At 45.7% G+C, this 20172-nt stretch overlaps 1 protein-coding gene across 1 annotated transcript in view; it reads right to left on the reverse strand.

The window, feature by feature from the left end:
- The window catches only part of RTN1 (reticulon 1), a 211090-nt gene that overhangs the window by 81703 nt on the left and 109215 nt on the right, over positions 1-20172 (reverse strand). The window contains exons 2-3 of the mRNA XM_087855977.1: positions 14450-15223; positions 5848-6600 (exon numbers count right to left, since the gene is read on the reverse strand). Of these exons, the coding sequence (XP_087712103.1) occupies positions 5848-6600; positions 14450-15223 (1527 nt within the window). The remainder of the gene's footprint in view (positions 1-5847; positions 6601-14449; positions 15224-20172) is intronic.

Below are 20172 nucleotides of genomic sequence, written 5' to 3' on the forward strand. Positions count from 1 at the left end.
GCTCTGAGAATTAGAAGTACGTGAATTATATCCTCCAAGCTGCATGATTACATCAGCAGGAAAGGATGATTTATGTGAGGGGTAAGGGGCTGGATAGTGAATCAGGATCACCATCTATTAGGGTCATTATTTCTCAGAGGCACCATAATGTTTACCATCTGTGAACTCTCTCTCTATAGGCAAGTTCAAGGTTGACTTGAATCCATCTTAGGAGCTAATCTATGCCCCATTCTGTGCCAAGGCAAAATTTACTAGGGAGTTGGGATTTACCATGTCCCAAAAAATGACAATGAAGTATTACAGAGGTATAATAACCACTTCAGATCTATATACACACCCTGTGGAAATATCAAGAATATCTGTCCCTCGAAACAAGAAGCTCTGGGGCCACCAAGATCTGGAGCAACTCTATACAAGTCTGGGAAGAAAATCTCCCCAGTGTTTTAAAGTCACCAGTTAAAAAACATAGATCAATATGCAATCTGGGACAATGCCAACCTTGTGACTACTTCAGAAGGAAAAGCCAGAGAGGTGAGCTGCTTACCGGCAGCTCATTCGGGGTGCCTAGGCCAGGACAGAACCTTCTATCAATGGGCAAAGTCTCACAAAAGCAGCTTAATTGTTTTGAATAGTCTAAGATGGAAGGCTCAGTGTCTCCATCTAAGTAGCACATTGCATATGTCCTCATAGAAACCAAGCTTTATCCAGCAGTTACTGGTCCATCTTGTTGAAAGCTGGCTCGGGGGGAAGAAGGGGTAGCAGCTACAATGGAAGGGGCCTAAGTCCTTAGGCTGATTCTGAAATCTGCACTGTGAAGGAGACTTTCCAAGAATCTTTACAGCCTGATTTATGAATTCAGTCTTGTGAAAGCAAATAAATATGGGACTAGAAGTTGACGACTTGTTTTTAGAATTATAGGAAGAAAAGTAAATGGGTCACACTTATTTTGGTTCCTTCAAATATTTTAGGACAGGAGCAATATCTGGCATAATAATGAGAAGCAATGATAAACATCATAAATGTTAGGTCTATTTAGAAGACCTCCATCTGGTAGCCTCCCAGCAAATCACTCCCCCACGGAGGAGATGAGATTTTCCTGCCACGAGGGGCTGAGCCCTGCAAGCTCAGGCTACTGCAGCTGGTGTCCACAAAGGGAAGCTACAGAGGGCTGCTTCCCAGGGCACAGGAAGGGATGGAAACAGCTGAGTGCCCTCTCAGTCTCCCTAATTAAAAACCAACATGTGCCTCGGGCATGCTCACCAAGGTGGTTTTTTACTACACGTCTAGGCTGCCCAGCTCATCTGCTTACAACCCAAATTCTCTTCAGCATGCTTATTAAAAGTACAGGTTTGGGCCCTGATGCATTCTGACTCTGCAGGCCTGGTGCAGGAGAAGAGTGGGAACCTGCATTTTTCATCAGTACTCAGGGAGGTTCTGAGGAACCTGGTGCTCAGGCAATACTTGCGGGACCACTGGCTTAAACCAACATTTCTCAAAGTGGTGTCACTGGATGCATTCTTAAGAGTGCTGCAAGGAGAATTTTCTCATTTTGTCTTTTTATTTTAATACTCTTTCTAATGTTAAGAACATTTTGGGGGCACCTTGCTGGCTCAGTCAGCTAAGCATCTCAGCTCAGGTCATGATCCTGGGGTCCCAGGATGGTGCCCAGCATGGGGTTCTCTGCTCAGTGGGGAGTCTGCTTCTCCCTCTCCCTCTGCCTGCCCCCACCTTGCTTGTGTTCTTTCTCAAATAAATAAAATCTTAAAAAAAAAAAAGAACATTCTGGATCATTTGGATGATAATTTTATAACCAAACACTGCCACAAGACTTCCACTGAGTGTTTACATTTGTGTTGTACTTTTAACCATGTCTCAAACTAGTGAATTTTTATTTAGATCCAGACCTGATTTGAATGTTCAAGCCAAAGCGAAGCCCAAATGATATTCCGACATTAGCTCAGGAAGGGCACGGAGGAAGGAAAGGAGCAGATTTTGACAAATAACATCAACGAATTGCATTTGGACGGTCTGCAGTATGTCCAAACAACAGTGGGGAAATAGGCTTGGAGCTCAGGAGACGAATTCTCCAAAGCCAGAGATCTGGGATGTGCTACCCATAAGGCAGTGGCTGAAAACCTGTGTGGGTGACAGCAAGGAAATGAGGGACAAAGAAAGACAGGGACAGAACTCAGAGGCAAGACAGAGGAACTGGGAAGAAAGGTAGCAAAAAAGATAGGCAAAGAGGTCAGAGAGTAAGGGGTGGAGCAGGAAGGGGAAACACCTGGGAGATAAGGGAGGAAAAAGTTCTAAGGAGAGAACAGTGTTCGTGTGAGTGGGTACTGTCCCTGATTTTACTGTCACAGGGAGCAAGTTACAAAACAGTCTGTCCAGTACAATATCACTTGTGCAGTCGCAACTTATATATGCCTGAATACTTGAAGAAAATTTCTGAAAGGCACCAGAACAACAAAACCAAAACAAAAGCCTGCGAGTATCTCCAAGAATTAGATCAGGAGGGGGAGCAGGGGAACTGTAAGTTTTATTTGGCACCATTTTGTTCAGTTTATATTTATTATTATGAATGTACACTACTTTCTCCCTAATGTTTTAAGGACCGGCCAGCACTATGATCTTAAATTACCAGACAGGATAAGAAAGATGAGACTCAAAAGAGGGCATTTTAGGGGCAAAATGTGTCACTGGTGATGGTTATCAGGATGGTTACAGGTAGGAATGTGAAAGCTGACTGCCATAGTCTAAAACACTGCTCCTCAGGCTTCGCCAGGCATGTGAATGATGAGGGGATCTTGTTAGAATGCAGATTCTGACTTCATAGGTCTGGGATGGAGTGAGATTTCTAATAGGCTCCCACATATGACCCACATAACCATACTTTTGAGTTGCAAGGTAAAGAAATCAGAATGTAGGGAGTGGATGTGAGTATGAAGAGGCCACTATTTCCCAAAAAGTGTTCCCTAGAGGAGGAACCCCGAGGAACACACCAATAAAAAAAATTCTGCAATTAAACAGGTTTGGTGAATTCCACACAGCCATCCTGATGGGTCACACTGGTGTCAGTGCTTTATTGAGAATCTCTTGCTTGGCTTTTCACTCGGATGTCCCTGACAGTCAGGGTTAACCTTGCGGCAAGGAGAACTTCTCTACACTCTCAGAGTCTGATGCTCCTCACAGGCCTTCCCGGAAGGTGTGCAGGAACAGAATGACAGGGTAGCGAGAGTTCAGGAGCGCGCAGAGGAGGAGGGCAACTGGAACATGACAAACTGCATTTTGTCTCCAATGCAATAGCACCAGAGGCCTCTGAAAGGCGAAAAAGCTCCAAAAATAGACTTGATGAGGCCATATGCACCAGGATACCCTGAAGCTCCTTGACAGTCCATACTATGATGCCATCAGATATTTGCCACTCCTTATTCTAAATATTTCTGGACCTTTCCGCAACTCAGCCTCAGCCACATGGCTCCAAACCCAGGGAGATAAGCATACTGTGAAAACCTGAACTTGAATGCATTTATACTGCCAGAGGCTTCAGTGGGCAAGAGCAGGCGACCACAGAAGCCGACCTGACTTCACTGCTGACAGCCCTGCTTGACCTGAGCACAATCCTACCGTCCACTGACAGTGATTAAGAACAGCCTGGGGGAGGCTGGGCAGCACTGATCCTCTCACCTGCTGAGACAGAGCAGGTGAGACCAGGAGGAACCTCGGAGCTCAAAATACCATGCTGGCAGCACTGAGTCATCCTCCCAAGACCTCTGGTGCTTGGCTGCCCCAGAACAGTCTTTCAGACTCTCTTTATAGATAATGCAGCTGAGCAGTCAGTTCCGGCGGGAGACTGGAATTCAAAGGACCCCTCAGTGCAGAGAGCAGAGGTTATTCACCCTGGCATGCCTGAATTGTTTGAAAAGACTGCCACTCTCTCCTCTCTCATGTCTAAACTTGGCAGCAGAGGGTCCAAGCCATATGGGACAACTCACACAGAGATTAGAATGGACCAGAATTGGCCGGAAAAGATGCTCTGAAGCCTTTGCGTTCACAGCTGCGGTTTTCCTTCGCCTTAGCCCTTCACCAGACGTCTGGTCACTCTGTCAGTCCCAGCTGTCGCACCTGTCTCTCAGATTTACTGTGGAGAGAAATGGGCCTGCACAATTCTGTTTCCTCCTTATTAGCCTTCCGATGTATTTGCTTCCGAGAATAAACATATTTGAACAGCACTGCACACATGGTGACTCTTTCAGGGACATTATTTAGGGGATAAAATGGAAACACGTGTCTGTTCAAGTACAGTGGTATGAACTTGTGCTCAGCAAGACACACACTCCACTGCTTCAGGACCAAAAGGGATGGAAGATGTTCATGTTTACGCCATTTCCCGTGGCTCCCTGAAAGTTACAGGGTCCTTCCCCATCACAGTCAGAGTAGAAGCAAAAGAATCCAAAATTGGTTTTAACCTTCACCTAACAAACACACATTCCCACTGTTAAATCTGTCATCAAATAGCCCCACTATTGCACGCACTAAATACACTTTGAACTCTCAGGGAAGAGTTATTTGGGAAATCAAGGGTCAAGTCTACAGGATGCTACATGTCACGTGTCTAAGCCACCAAGCAACCAAGCAGCAGGATTATCTTTTTATCACATCCCTCTTGGTTCCCCTGTTCCATGTGTTAAAGAATTTAGAAGCTAGCTTCTAATCTACAATGGGAAAGATCTGCATTCTATTTTTATGTGAAACACTTTAATTGCTACCAATATCACTGAAGTTATTAGCATAAACAAAAGAAGGAGGGTGAAATCATTTATCCCCCAAAGGCAAAATACTTTGAAAGAAGAAGCAAGCAGAGGAGATGGGTGGGAGGGGACTTTGAATAAAGTTGTGCCTTGGGGGTTTGTTTTAAAGTTCTACCTGGATGTTCTCCACCCAGGAGCTGGAGAGACATTCCCTTCCTTCTCTCAATGTAGCCTGTGACAAGACTGCACGGGGCCTAATTTATTCACTGACTCCGCTCCATAATACAGTTGCAGTCAGGCTTGGGAGATGATTTGGAAAGAAGAATGCTACCCATTCTTCACAGAAAATGTCTGTAAGATAAAATAACACCTTCCATTTCTCGTGCATTTGAAGACTTCAACTCAAGACTTTTTGTAGGAAAAATATAATGGCCAATTTAAAATTCTTAAATTATACAAGACTTTAAAAATTAACTTAGGTCTTGCCGAAGAACAAGAAAAATTCTGGAATTAACTTTGGTCCCTGTCTTTCCTGACTGGCCAGGACACAAAAAAATTTGGACCTTTTTTCACCCTTGTTCCTTGGGTAAGAGAAGAAGGTGCTGAGATCCCCGACACCCAGGTAAGTACCAGCTTGGCTGGTGAAATGGATGTGCTGACTAAAGGTGGGTTCCAGCCCCTACAGGGATGGAGCCACGCCCCATCGCTGAGGGGTGGGAAGACGGAAATGAGCAACCATCCCTTCCCAGGTGAGGAAATCCAACCCAGGAGGAAAGGAAGGCCGCATTCACTCCATCCAGGAGATCTCTGCGTGTACACAGAAGTGCTTATTATTGGGGACACAGGGACTCTGCCAGCGCAGCACTGCCGCTTGGAGCACGAGGCTCTGCCGCCGAAGTCCCAGCTGCGAATCTGACTGTCCCCATCATCTCCTCCCCATCCTCTCCTGGTTGTTCTCTGGTCAAGTGTTGGACCAGCCAGCACAGGGCAACAGGGCTGGGCCCGAACCGCCCCTCTGCGCAACACTCGAGAGCGCCCAGGGAAAGAACTCTACTAAGCAGACAAGTTCCTTCCATGAGGAAAACTGTCACTTTACCTTGTTGCTTACTGAGGAACAGCGGAGGGGGCGCGACTCCCGGACCTCGCGGCTCCGGGCCCTGCGTGGCCGCTGGGCTTTGGCTGGAACTCGCTGCTTCCGCAGGTTTCTGCTGGGCGATGGGCCCCTCGGGCGGCGCCGGTGCTCTGTCCCCAGAGGACAGCTCGGGGCCAGCGTTGGGGGCGGCCGCGGGGAAGGTGAGGAAGGGGCCCGGGTCGGCCAGGGCCCGGCGGTTGGCTGCGCCCTCCTCGGCCCGGGTGCCCGGCTCCTCCCGGATGGCGTCCAGGGCGCCCGGCTTCATCGGGGGCGAGTCCTGCTCCCGCTTGGGGCTCTCCTCCGAGGCGGAGGACGCGTCGCACGACTCGATGATGAGCTCGCTGTCCAGCTCGGCCTCGCGCTCCTCCCTCAGGATGCTGTACTGGATGGACGGCGAGGCGGGCGACGGCGGCGGGCCGCCCACGTGGCCGAACGTCACGTAGCCCGAGGGCAGCGCGTCCTCCGCGGCCAGTGGGTCCTCGGACACCAGCTCGATCTCCGAGTCCCCTGACTCCGCGCTGCTGGCCTCGTGGTCCAGGGGGCTGGGGATGGTCGGCAGCCCAGACCTAGCCTTGGCCTCGGGCCTGTTGGCCACGTGGCCCGCCGGCCGCGGGCTCTCCGTTGTTTCATAGGATAACCCCTTTGCTTCTTTAATGGCAGTGATCAGCTCATCCTCGGAGATGCTGCACTTCCCCTGGGATTCTGCAGCAGATGGTTCTGTCGTCCCACAAAGCGAAAAAGACCCAGAGAGGCACACACACGGACAGACAGATGGACACACAGAGAAGAAATAAAACAAAATTCCATTAGGGGAGATGTTTTCTCGTTGCTTGAGAAACACGTATCTCATTAGCACAAAAATAGTCTGTTTCCAGGGCTATGCTGAAAAGGCAGGCCACCTGAAGGAAAGGGCTAATTACTATTATGGCCCAATTAATCAGTGTTTTACATACCTATCTATCTTCATCTAGCTACTTTAAAAAATGACAAAGCAATTTCTCAGCAACAGTCCCTCGGTTGGTTTTCCTATTTCAATGTGGCGAAGATTCTAGAAGTCATGGTTTTAATTCTGAATCATTCTCTCAGGGAAGTTTTCCAAGTTCACAGATTTCATCAGGTAATCTGATGTATAGAACTCTCTATTTTGGCCTGCCAATATCAACAAATCTGAAAAATCATTCATTACTCCTTACCCATTGCTTTTCACGTCCCCTCCTTCAGTAGGCCAAAGAAAGCTTAGTCTGGATCCTTATATACAATTTGACTTCTGAGCTTAATATTTACCATAAGAATCAATACCTTTACTCTTTTTTAGTGAAAAGTGTAACAAAGTAGGGGCGCCTGGGTAGCGCAGTGGTTAAGCGTCTACCTTCAGCTCAGGGCATGATCCCAGCGTTCTGGGTTCGAGTCCCACATCAGGCTCCTCCACTAAGAGCCTGCTTCTTCCTTTCCCACTCCCCCTGCTTATGTTCCCTCTCTCGCTGGCTGTCTCTCTCCGTCAAATAAATAAATAAAATCTTTTTTAAAAAAAAGTGTAACAAAGTAGAACAATATAAGAGAAAGATTTTGCCAGTTCTACTGAGGAGGCTGTGAAGATGGCCATAATGCACAATGCCCCTGGGCTTCTAACAATGGAGCCCACTATCGTTCATTTTCCTCTCTTCCCCTCCTCTAGAGAAGAACAAAACCGAGAGTCCCCTGGGTGAATGCCTGCCTTCTGCCTGATGTTTATCCAGATGGCCAGAAAACTTCACCAGCAATTTTGCTGATAGTTCTCTCCCTTAGATGAGACTACCTGGGATCACCATGACAACAGTTTTTGGGAGCTTGGTTTTTCCCTTGCCATACAGCAGGGCCTTATTTCAGAATATCCCAGACAGTGGTTTCTGGCCCTTTTATAAGCAAGGAATAGTTGTCATTTCTCCAAAGCTTTGAGGTCACTGATTTGAGGGGGTGAAGGGGGCAAACTATAACTAGGTAATCTGTTGCTTTAGAATTGTGGGAGAACACCGATGGACAAAACATTTCAAATTTGTCTAATTCTTTCTAAAGTAGAACTGATTTTATCCTTCATCCATACAGCATTCATTCATCTATTATTTATTGAGAACCTACTAAGTGTTAGGCTTTCTTCTAGGCATTTGGGACATATTAGTGAATGAAACAGGTAACAAAATCTCTGCTTATATTCTAGTGGGAGGAGAACACAATATATAATTATATATAGTAAATGAGTAAATAGTAGGTAAGATGTTAAGTGCTGTGAAAAAAAGTAGAGTAGGGTGAAGGGATCAGGAGAGCTGGGAGAAGGTGGGGATGAATCTGTAATTTAATTTTTTTTTAAAGATTTTATTTATTTATTTTAGAGAGAGAGCAAGAGCACAAGCAGGGGGAGCAGCAGGCAGAGGGAGAGGGAGAAGCAGGCTCCCCACCAGGCAGGGAACCTGACCCAGGGCTCGATCCCAGGAGCCTGGGATCAAGACCTGAGCTGAAGGCAGATGCTTAACTGACTGAGCCACCCAGGAGTCCCTGAATCTGTAATTTTAAATAGGGTAGCCAAGATAGACCTCACTGAGAATGTAACCTATATTCAACACTTGGGTAGTCAAGAGAGTGACTCATGATGATAATCAGAGGAAAAAGCATGCCAAACAAAGGGAACCCATAGTGCAAAGGCCTGGAGATGGGAGCCACATTGATTCCTAGGTATCACAAACATGCCCAATGGGTCTGACCAAAGTCCTGCCTGTACAACATTCCTAGGAGACCAGGAAGCAGGGAGGCAGGACCTGGGGCTCAGAGGGCTACAGCTGACCCCGCAAGGCAGCCTGCCCTGTGTGCAAGCTGACCTAGTGCTATGTGGACCAGGAGGCTGGCTGGTGTCCACTCATGTTCTACAAGTAGGAGCCCTGAGAGGCTTTGTATCTGTTTACGTGATGATATGATTAACATCTGTCTCTTCACCCTTCCCCACTTTCTCTGACCCCACACTGGAAGCCCCAGGAGGGCAAAGGGCAGCCAGCATCTTTTTGTTCAGTGTCATATCTCCAGCATTTAGTGCAGGGTCTGGCTGAGTGAGGACTAGCTCAAATCTTTAGAACAGTGGTTCTTAATCATGTGTATGGCTCATAACTACCCTCAGAAATTCTGCCTTCATTGAAGTAAGTCTGAAGGGGCCTAGCCATCTGTATTTTGTAACTCCAAGGGTAATTCTTTTTTTTTTTTTTTTTTAAGATTTTATTCATTTATTTGAGAGAGAAAGAGTGCGCAGAAGCAGGGGGAATGGCAGGCAGAGGGAGAGGGAGAACCAGGCTCCCCATTGAGCAGGGAGCTGGTCGAGGGGCTCAACTCCAGGACCCTGGGATCATGACCTGAGCAGAAGGCAGATGCTTAACCAACTGAACCACCCAGGCACTCCTCCAAGGGTAATTCCAATAGTCACCTGTAGTTAGGGTTGGCAGACTTGGCCAATAAAAATAGAGGACATCCAGTTACCTTTGAATCTCTGCTAAACTATGAAGTTTTTTAAGTGTAAGTATGTCCCGTGAAACACTAGTATTTTGGCAACACTACCTCCAGTTGAAAACCACTGAGGTAGAGCACTCAGAAAAGGCTCAAAGATCTTGCTTCATTTACTTAAGAATAAGGATGGTGTCAGACAGCTGTGGGAAGTGGGATGGAAGGGACTGATGTATTTCCTCTTGGGCAGGTGAACGTACCAGCCTGAAAAGAATCCATCCTTATTATGAGTTAAAAGCTTCTCAATAGAAATTAATAGATGTTGTCCTTCGTTCTTAATGGGAACCAAAAGTTTAACAAAGTGCTAAGAGGAATTGGGGAAAAGCCTAGAACAAAACAGAAGTTTTTGTATACTCGGTTTTAAAATTTATGGGCCTCTGATTAAGATTTTGGTTTTTCTGTGTCATGACTGACACAGCAAAGCTAGAAACAGTCAACAAAAATACTTGAACAGATTATAAAAACTGAGAAGGTTAGAACTGCCCTGCCTGGGGAGATGTGTTTGCTGCTGCTGCTAATTAGAATGATAAAAAGAAAGGTGAACATGGGCCAGTTTGCCAAGTCGCAGATGCCACCGTCCAGCTGTGAATGATGCTGCCATTCAGGTCTCCCCTTTGCTTCTGGCTCATTCTTCACTCATCATCCAGAGGGATCATTTTAAAACACACATCTGATCCTGCCATGCTTCCCTTCTTTCTCCCCACTCTGGCCATACTGGCCTTGCCACTGCTCCTAAACACCCAGGACATTCCCAGCTCCGGGCCTCTGCACTGGCTGTCCCCCAGACTGCCCCTCTTCCTTGGGTATCTACATGGCTTGCTGCTTCCCCCTCTGCCCTGTGCAGGTCTCTGCTCAGAGCCCGCACCAGGGAAAACCTTTCCTCACAACCACCCGAATCACTCTCTTACACTCTGTCTTGCTTTATTTTTCTTCATTACCATCATAGATACCTGATATTATATTATATATTCATTTATTTGTATGTAAGTCTTCCCAATAAGAATGCAAGCTCCATGCAGATAGGAATCTTGTTAGGTTTCAGCACTGTATCCCCTGTGGTGATGGGACAACGCCCGACATGGAGAAAATGGTCAACACATACTTGTTAAGTGAAGGGATGAATGAATGAATGTCAATTCCCAGATTAAAACCCTCCAGTGGTTTCCTATTGCATGTGGAACAAAATCCACATTCTTCACCCTAGTATGTGAATCCCTGAACAACCTGGGTCCTGCCTACCACTGCAACTCTGTTCTGTGCCATATTTATCCTTTGCTCCTATAAAAATTAATAAAGGGAAGCCTCACTAATGTAGAGTCAGGAGGCTAAAGGGGGGCATTATACCACTCAATGCCAATTACAGTAAGGCCAATTATAGAACCCAACAGAAGAATCATCAACAGGGAAGAATGATCACTTACAGGCCCAACAGAAAAAGATATACATGAACCTTCTAGGAGAAGCTGATTACCTCTGCAACTCAGCCAATGAGGAACCATCATTAGCCTGAACTATTACTTCTCCAATGGACTTCCATTCAAAACAACCCCTCCCAACTTCCTTGGTCTTATCCATAAAACAATGTTCCTCTCCTTTGTTGGACTTGCCTATGGTTTTAGCATGGACAGCATGTCCTGAATTGTAATGCTCTGCTATTCCTGAATAAACCAATGTTTGTTGGCAAAATAACTATTTTTAAAGTTAACACTTCTTTGCACCATCTTTCAGTTCCCAGATAACACGGCCTTGGGGCCTGTGCACATGCTTTCCTCTGTACCTGGGGGGTCCCCTTTTTATCCCTTCCTTTGAATTGTGAGCTCCTTCTCCTCATTCAGGTCTCAGATCACCTGTCACCTCCTCAGAGAGGCCATCCTTGACCCCTTCACACCCAACACTCTATCACTCCTTATAGGAATCAGACTGTGAAATTTCAGATGTGATGAAATTGATTTACTTCTTACTGCTTATTTCTTACTAAGGGAAGCTGGAGTGGTTTAATTATGACCTCTCTGAGGTTTCCACCTCGAAGAACATCCATGACCACCATAACATAGTCCTAGGCGCTGTGTCAGAAACAACGTGGTGCCAGGAGGCCAATGGTCTGGCACGTGTCAGGACACTGAGCATGTGTTCCTAGTGCTTCACTTGTATTCATGACTGATCTTCGCTGAGAAGAAACTTCCAATATGCAAGCTGTAAGAATTTTTGCCTCTGTACCTCAGAGTATATTAATTAACATGATGAAAATAGTTCACTACTTTAGAGAAAATCACAAAATGGAATAATCTATTGGAATTGAAGGCAATACATTAGACTCCTTGCTTAGGCTTCAGGGTCTGCGGCTAAAATTGTTCTAAATGAGAATTTCTCCTGATTCATAATTCACATAATTAGAATTACTAGAATTAGATGATGATGATGATGATTATTATTATTATCATCAGAGTGTCACATGCCCAGAGTGCCAGGGGCTCACAAGATGGGGAGGGAGCTAGGGTAACCTCTTTGGATAGAAAGAACAAGGAGAAAGGCCTCAGTGACAAGCTAATTCCTCCCATCTTTCCTGTTAATTTTATTCTTATCTGTTGTCATTTGACTCAGGTGTTACGATGTGAGATGTGTGTGGAGAGAGGAGCTAAACATGGGAGAGAACTATGTACTGGGTCTGGGGACTTTCTCTTTCTTGAATAAACTTTACTTAGCATGTTATTTGGACCAACTGCAGAAAAAAAAACCATTGCCCTAATCCAATGCTGTCAAGTGCACAACCCGAGGTCATGAAACTCCAAGATCACGTCAGCCAGATTTGTCTTTGTCTTATCTTGAAGGTGCTCCAAAACCCTAATGGGCTATGGCTACTGAAAAAAAGGGAAATTTCTTAATAATTCCTAAGCCCTATATCATATCAAGTCTTTCTCATCAGGTCTACAAACTGTAATTTTTACATGAGGCATGTGCCATATAAATGGACCTATATGTGCTGGGGCATTTCACTCTTCCTGAAGACTGCCTTAAGTTCTTCTAAACTGACCACCCCGTAGCTTGAGAAAACACAGCTGACAATATAGCTTACATCTTCAGAGCACCAATATCTTTAGGTTGTTGAATAACAGAAGGGTTTTACGATGCATTATCACAAAGACCACAAGGAGGCTTCGAGACTCAGATATGTTGCTACATCATGTTGTAATGCAGGACAAGTCACATCTAATTCACTTGGAGCCTCACTTTCCTTATTTGTTGTCACTACCCAAATCTCAATTTACATCTCATGGAAATTCACTGTGGCCTCACACCTCCATGTCCTTGAACCTCCTCAGACTAGAAGGCCACCCTCCCCTTCACCTGGTTACCCCCTCTTGCTCCATTCACCTGGGAGCGGCTGGACTATACTCTCCAGCACCTATGTTTCCCTCTCAGAACACAAATCACACCAGAGTGTGACTATTTCCTTGGTCATCTGTTCCACTGGAAGACAGAAACTGTTTTTGTTTGTTTGTTTGTTTGTTTCAGTTCCAGACTCACCAGTACCTAGTAGAGCACCTGACCAAAAGAATGTATGTAGAACGTGTTTGTTGAGCGAATGAATGAATTTGAAAATCAGGGATATGGTGCAGTGGCTCTTTAAGACCCTTGGATCCTTATAGTTGAATAAGTCTGAGATCAGGTTGGGAAGGGGAGGAGTTGATACTAAAATCTTTAGGGAAACAGGACGGGAGGCACATTAAGTTCTCTCCAACACCTGGACTTACTTCATTGTCAGGATTTAGAGCAATCACTCATAATAGGCTTTGGATCTGTTTTAAGACTTCAGTAAAAGGGGGCACCTGAGTGGCTCAGTCTTTAAGCCTCTGCCTTTAGCTCAGGGCATGATCCCCGTGTTCTAGGATCAAGCCCCGCGTCGGGCTCCCTGCTCCGCTGGGAATCTGCTTCTTCCTCTCCCACTCCCCCTGCTTGTGTTCCCTCTCTTGCTGGCTGTCTCTCTCTCTCTGTCAAATAAATAAATAAAATCTTAAAAAAAAAAAAAAGACTTCAGTAAAAGCTCTTGCACCTGACTTCTGAAAATCATTTTTTTTTTAATCACAAAGGTTTGCAAATCACTTTTGAGTAGGGTAAGAATGCCAGCCACTGGAGGCAGGGGAAGATCCAAGGACCTCTCATTGTCCTCTCCATCCTGATGCCTCATGAACACTGAAGAGAGGTAGACATGCAAAGGCCTCACTTTTGCCACCCGGGGTGGAGTGGTACAAAAGGGTGGGGACACTCCTGCTACCACTCAGGCCCTTCATCTGGATACAGGAGACCCCTTTGAGTTTAAGAGGATATACTGAGTGTGGTTTAACACTCTGCTTTGGGTCACAGTAGGAGAATATTCAAGTTGACAAAGATCAGAGCTTAGTGAATTCTGAACTTTTTAATTCTAATCAAATAGATCCTCTAAGTTTAAAAAATAAAACTTCAACAAAGTAAAAAGACAAAAATGACCCTGCTGAGGTTGATGAAGAGGAAGATTATACTTTTTTAAGGTCTCCTCTCACTGCCCATGTCCCCCCTAAAGACCCTGAAGTGCACCCTGGCCCCCCTTCCTTGTACAGACTTGGAGCTGGGATGAGGAATGTGCAGTGTCCTGTCCCCGGTGGCCCAGCTGGTCTGGAAAAGGCATGGTGCTCTCTCTGTGATGTGTCCAGGAGACCCAGAAGTCCGTGTGGGAAGCTAACTAGAAGCGGACTGCACCTCCCTCTCTGCTCTGAATGATGGAGCCACATGAGGATTTTCCTGCTCCAGTGTATCGTCCTTACCTCTTCCCTCAAATGAAGAAAGAAACACTTTACAAGACAAATCTGATAGGACTTCCACGGAAATCCCAGATCTCAACCTTTGTACCATGGGCACAAGACTGAAAAAGTTGTATGTTAATTAAATCCAGTTAAACTGAAACTTAAAGGGACCCTATAGTAAAATATTTTGAATACAGATTCACATTCTTTTAATATTCAGATCTCTATACCCTGCATTTTCCCAAGGCAGGGAATACCAGTTCCCTTACCTGTCCCGGAAGACGGGGGCGTGACGGATCCCGGGCTGTCATCTTCAGGCTCTGAGACAGTGACGGTGGGGACTGTGTCGGGACTTGGTTTCAGACAGATATCTTGCTTCTCGGGGGTCTTCTCTTGGGTCGCAGTTTCAACAGAAGGTTCGATTTCAGTCAGGGTGATTTTGACAGGGGCTGTGATCAGAGGAGCACTGTGCTGTTCTTCAGAGAGATCATCTGTGTAAGGTACAAACGTTGATTCTTCAAATAAATGGTCCTTGAGGATTTTTCCCTCCACAGGAACTGGTTTCTCTGGTTCACGGGCCTCTTCAGGTTTTGTTGAGATATCAGTGTCCTTATTCTTAAAGTCCGAGCCTTTCTCTTCCAACATGGGGTGACACTGCTCCCGCCATTTCACCTCCTCTGGCCTGGTTATGTCAATGTATTTATAGGCTTCTGCTTTCATCTGGTCCAGGGGGTCTGCTAAGATCTTGTTCACCTCCACGGACTCTGCAGGAGTCATCTCGATTCCAGAATCAGAGCTAAATAAGCCACGAGGCTCCGTCCCAGTCACATCTGGGAAGGAGGGCCCGGGGGTACTCAACTCCTCAGGGCTCTCAGAAGTGGTGACTTGGCCGTTTTCCTTCTGAAGAATTCCCGTGAAATATGTAGAATCCTCCCGAGGTGGGTAGCAGATGTTGGAAATCAGAGATGTGTAACACGATCCTTCCCCATCTTTTGATGCTGTTGAAAAGGTATGATCCATGGCCCTGGAGACATCTGCCGCACCTATGAATCAAAACAGCAGCAGACAGTGAGGGGGCGTCTGGCTTCGGTTCTCTCTCCTGCCTAATCCCCCACCCACCCCTGTCCTGTGGAGACACGGCAGCCTTTCCCCTGACACCCTCGGAGTTCCCTCGGAGCACACTCATGTTTTGCTTGTCTCCCTCCCGGCCCACAGCACTGGTGTCTTCCTGGTGGCAGAGCACACACGTCCACATGAGCTGCCACACCATAGAAGTTGGGGACAGATCCCAGAGGAGTGGAAAGCTGATGTTTCAAAATCTACGATCTTGACATACAGTGACTTGGTCCTTCTTGGAATTGATCAGCAGAAGCCCTCTTTGTATCTCAAGTATTAATGACTCTTTAAATACAGCTGGAAATGTAGGCTACTTCAGGTTTGCAGATGCAGCAATGGGATAGCTGAGTGGGGGAGAGGGGCTGCGAGACTCAGAGCTGGGAGAGGCCTCAAGAGACCCTCTTGCCTGGCCCTTTCAGTCAGGGACACCTGCTTCACCTGGATGGATGCTGTTCCTTCTCTTTTTAAAGGTCCTCAGAGAAAGGGACTCCTAGTTTTCCAATGGCCTCATCCCAAAATGGTATCACCTTAATAAGCACTTCCCTATTTCTTCAGTTTTCTCCTCATTTTGTTTCCCTCCTCACTCACCCACCTACTGCCCATTTTCTACCTTCCAGTCATATTCAAAATGATCCCATGGGAATTTCTTGGTTCCACCGGTGGTGCTAAGGGCAAAACAAGTTTATAAAGTTTGAGTCTATGCAGTGTTTTCACCTGGCCTTTATTCTACTCATAAACCAGCCAAAAAATTCACAAATAGCAAGCAGAAGAGGGGGACCCTCTGTAATTTTTCTTTGCTATAAAATGCTGCCAGAGGGGAAGAAAACTAACATTTATTGAGGCCTTATCATGTGTTAAGCAGTGGGATTTTACCTAATTCTCATAACTCTTTTGTAAACTAAGCTCCATGCTCTCAACACGTCATACACATACACAAACACAAACACACACGAAGCCGTTAGGACACACTCAAAGAATATTCCAGGGCATTAATCCATACAAGCAAAAAAAAAAGTAGTAGCAGTAATCTAATAATATTAATAGCTAATATCTGCATGTTTGCCATGCATCAGAGATAGTTCTGAGCTTTTAATTAATACTGACTCATTTAATCCTCAAAGCAATCCTAGAAGATGAAACGTGTACTACCATTAGCCACATTTTACAGATAAGGAAATCCCAGCCAGGATTCAAACCCAAGACGTCTCAAAGTCAGGAAACATTCCCTAACACCCTCTGTACCTCCTTAAATCAGTTTGTGAAGTCTTCTTTAAAGCAATTTTGAATCAGTTTTATTACAAATAAACTTGGCTTTTGTCTTCACCAAGCCCTTCATAATCTCACACTCACTTGGCCAGCTTTTCTAGACCTGCCTTCCACGTGCCAATTCAAACTCTCTTCTTGGTGGCTCAAGCCATTGGTCATCTATGGGGAATGGAAAAGCACACCGCCTCTAGCCCCTCCCACCCTGAAACCTGCTGTTTTCCTTCCTTGGAGCTCTCTTCCCCCAGATACCTGCCTACCTCACCCCTTCACCACCAAGTCTGCTCAAATGTCACCTTTTAAAGAAGATGACCCTGACCACTCTCTCTCCAATTGCAACCAGCCCTCCCCTCCCTATTCCCTGGCAATCCTGTGCCCTCCTACCCTTCTCTCTACCTTTTCTTTTCCCCCAAAACACTTGTCTCCTTCTAAAATACCACTTAATTAACCTATTTATTTATTACCTATTTATTGATTATTGAGGTATGTTCTATGAGGGCAGGAATCTTTGAACATTTTGTTCACTAAGGCAGCCCAGCACCTAGAACGGGGCCTGGCACATAGTAAGTGTTCAAATACTTGCCAAATAGAAGAAGGTATTTTGGAGTTTAGAACAAAACACAGATAATAGGATTGTGTAAGAAGACAGACTGGAAGTATTTTAAAGCTTCTTTCATGCTATAGGCTCAGTCCACATGTAGACCTCACTGCAGGCAGGGGAATCAATCCTGAGGTATTTTACTACAGTCGTCTGGCCCTGGGGATTCTCTAGCACAATTCTCTGGAAGCACTTGCATGTGTTAGTAAGTATTCGCCATAAAGTAAGGAGGGTCCTGCCCATGGCTATGAACAGCCTGATGTGTGGGGGTGGGGAAGAGAACGCTCTCCTGGAGACTAAACAGTAGGTAGTTTCAGGCCTGTGGCAGAGCCATTATCATTCAGTTCCCACTTGACACTTCCACTGCAGGGGCCACCTCAGGGCTCCTGGCCCGTACCACCTCTACCTGGCACATCGCCCGCAGTCTCCTGCCATCAGTTATCATACTACACACAACTGTCCACTACTCAGCCACTGGCCATAGGGCTCTGCCTTGTCTCACCAAAAAATCCTTCAATTCTGCAGCCTAGCATTTGAGACCATGTGAAGGCCACACGGCCTCACTCACAGCCCCGTCTCTGCTGCTCCTCTCACTAACCCTCCACTCCAGGCACACCAAGCCCTTCATAATCTCACACGCACTCGGCTGGCTCTTCTAGACCTGCCTTCCACGCGCCAATTCAAACTCTCAGCTCTGGTTAATATAAACTACCCATCGCATCTCCAACACTTTATCCTTCCAATCTTCACATCCAAATATCTTGGGCACTCAGATAGAGAGGGGCCCAGCATTGGTCTAGGCAGGAACAAGCATTGGGTAGGAGATTGGCTGAGACAACTGCAGAGGTCCCTTTCAAATTTCTGTGATTTTGACACTGACTGGCTGCCCCCACAGTCAGACAAAACCTCCTTTACTTTTTCCTTACCTGTAAAAGAGAATATCATTTTCCCTGAGGTGATGCCACAAAGAATAGGGGCTTCCCAGATGAATAGGGATAACTAAAGGAATAAAATCTAGGGTACATTTACATTATTTGTGAATCTATAAATAGAACCAATAGTTAGGAAGAACTCCCATTCCTGAAATTCTTTTTTTTTTTTTTTAAGATTTTATTTATTTATTTGACAGAGATAGAGACAGCCAGCAAGAGAGGGAACACAAGCAGGGGGAGTGGGAGAAGAAGAAGCAGGCTCCCAGCAGAGGAGCCTGATGTGGGGCTCGATCCCATAACGCCAGGATCACGCCCTGAGCCGAAGGCAGACGCTTAACGACTGTGCCACCCAGGCGCCCCCTCATTCCTGAAATTCTTATCCTACCAGCTCTGATCTTGCTCAAAGAGCCGAGTACAAAATTGGAAGGACCCTTTTGCCATACTCTACAAATACCACCAACTAGAGGAAGAAGAACAAAGTCGTGGGACACCTGGGTGGCTCAGTTGGTTATGAGTCTTTTGATTTTGGCTCAGGTCATGATCTCAGGGTCGTGAGATCAAGCCCCGCGACTGGCTCTGTGCACTCAGTACGGAGTCTGCTTGAGATTCTCTCTCCCTCTTCCCCCCACCCCGTGCTCATGCTCACTCTTTAAATAAATAAAATCTTAAAAAGAAGGAGGAGGAGGAAGAGGAGGAGGACCAGAAGGAGAAGGAGAAGAAGGAGAGGAGGAGGAGGAAAAGGTGGGGGAGGTGGAGGAGGAGGAGGAGGAGGAGGAGAAGGTCATTTGTATAAACCACACATTTTAGACGGGAGCATGTCACGACTCTTGTAAAAGCAACAAATAATGTCCCATTTTCTTAAACTGAGCTAAATACCCTGAAAGTTTCTCTAGGTTCTAGCTTACTGAAATGTGTATACATTATATAGTGCCTATGGGATAGAACTTGTGGAAACAGAAAGTCCTTCTAGACAGTAAATCATGTGAGAGCACAGTCCTGTGGGACTGTAAGAACAGAGAAACCAAGCTGAGCCTCAAGGCTCAGAAAAGCCAATTAATTCTTGTCAGTGCTTCCTGCAGGCTGGCAGATGTGAGAACTGAGGCAGGGAGCAAAAGCCAGTTGGCCCAGGTTGGAACCAATATTGTTATACTGTTAAATACAAATCCACCAAATAAAAGCGCTTTCCTTGTCTGGGCTAGAAATGACTACTTTCTTTATATAACCAAAGATTCCTTGGAACGTCTGACTTCCTCATTCTCTCTGGCTATTTCCTTGGTCACCTAAAGTCTGATTTGTGTGGAGGCAGACGTACACCAAGAGTCAATGCGTGGACCCACAGATGCTCTCTCTGGGGGCCGCTGGACCGGAGGGCACAGCAAATTCAGTTACCTGGATGCATTTAAAATGGGATTGGACTTTAAATTTTCAATTTGCAACTAACTTTTCAGGAATGTACTTACAATAAAATACTGAAGGATTCACAGGCATCTATTTCTAGCCAAAAGCTAAATGGAAGAAGAATGAAACCAAGCTAAAATTATTGTCATTGGAGCACATGTGTGGATAAAATCAGGCTTTTGTATCCACCCATGTCCTAGGTCAGAAATACTAACCATGAGCTAGACAAATTCAGTAATTTCATGAAGGGTGGGTGTTTTGTTTAACTTTATTTTATATCTTTAATTCTCTGGCAGTACCGAGGAATGAGATGGTAAAGATAACTTGCAGAAGACGGTCTTACATTCCCCAAGGAAAGTTTCAGTCCTCAAATCCTTTAGCTCTTAAACTCTGACTCACCCTCACAGAATTGAGTTCCTTGGATTGGTGGCCCAGAGCTTAGTTTTGTATTCTGGCTCTACCACTATCAGCTGGGAGACTGTGGAAGCCTCTCTGTGTATCAGTTTATTCATTTTGAAAATGGGGGCAGGAATGTCTCCTCTCATATTGGGCTGTTATGAGGATTAAATGACAACATGCACTCAGCTCTTCACCTGGCCCACAGTACACCCTCAATAAATGAGAGCTGTACATTTTATTATTACCTCTATTTTCCAAAGAGGATACTAGCCATTTGCAACACATT

Source organism: Ursus americanus, chromosome 26, assembly GCF_024610735.1.
Source record: "Ursus americanus isolate L20-20 chromosome 26, mUrsAme1.1.p, whole genome shotgun sequence".
Classification (NCBI taxonomy): domain Eukaryota; kingdom Metazoa; phylum Chordata; class Mammalia; order Carnivora; family Ursidae; genus Ursus; species Ursus americanus.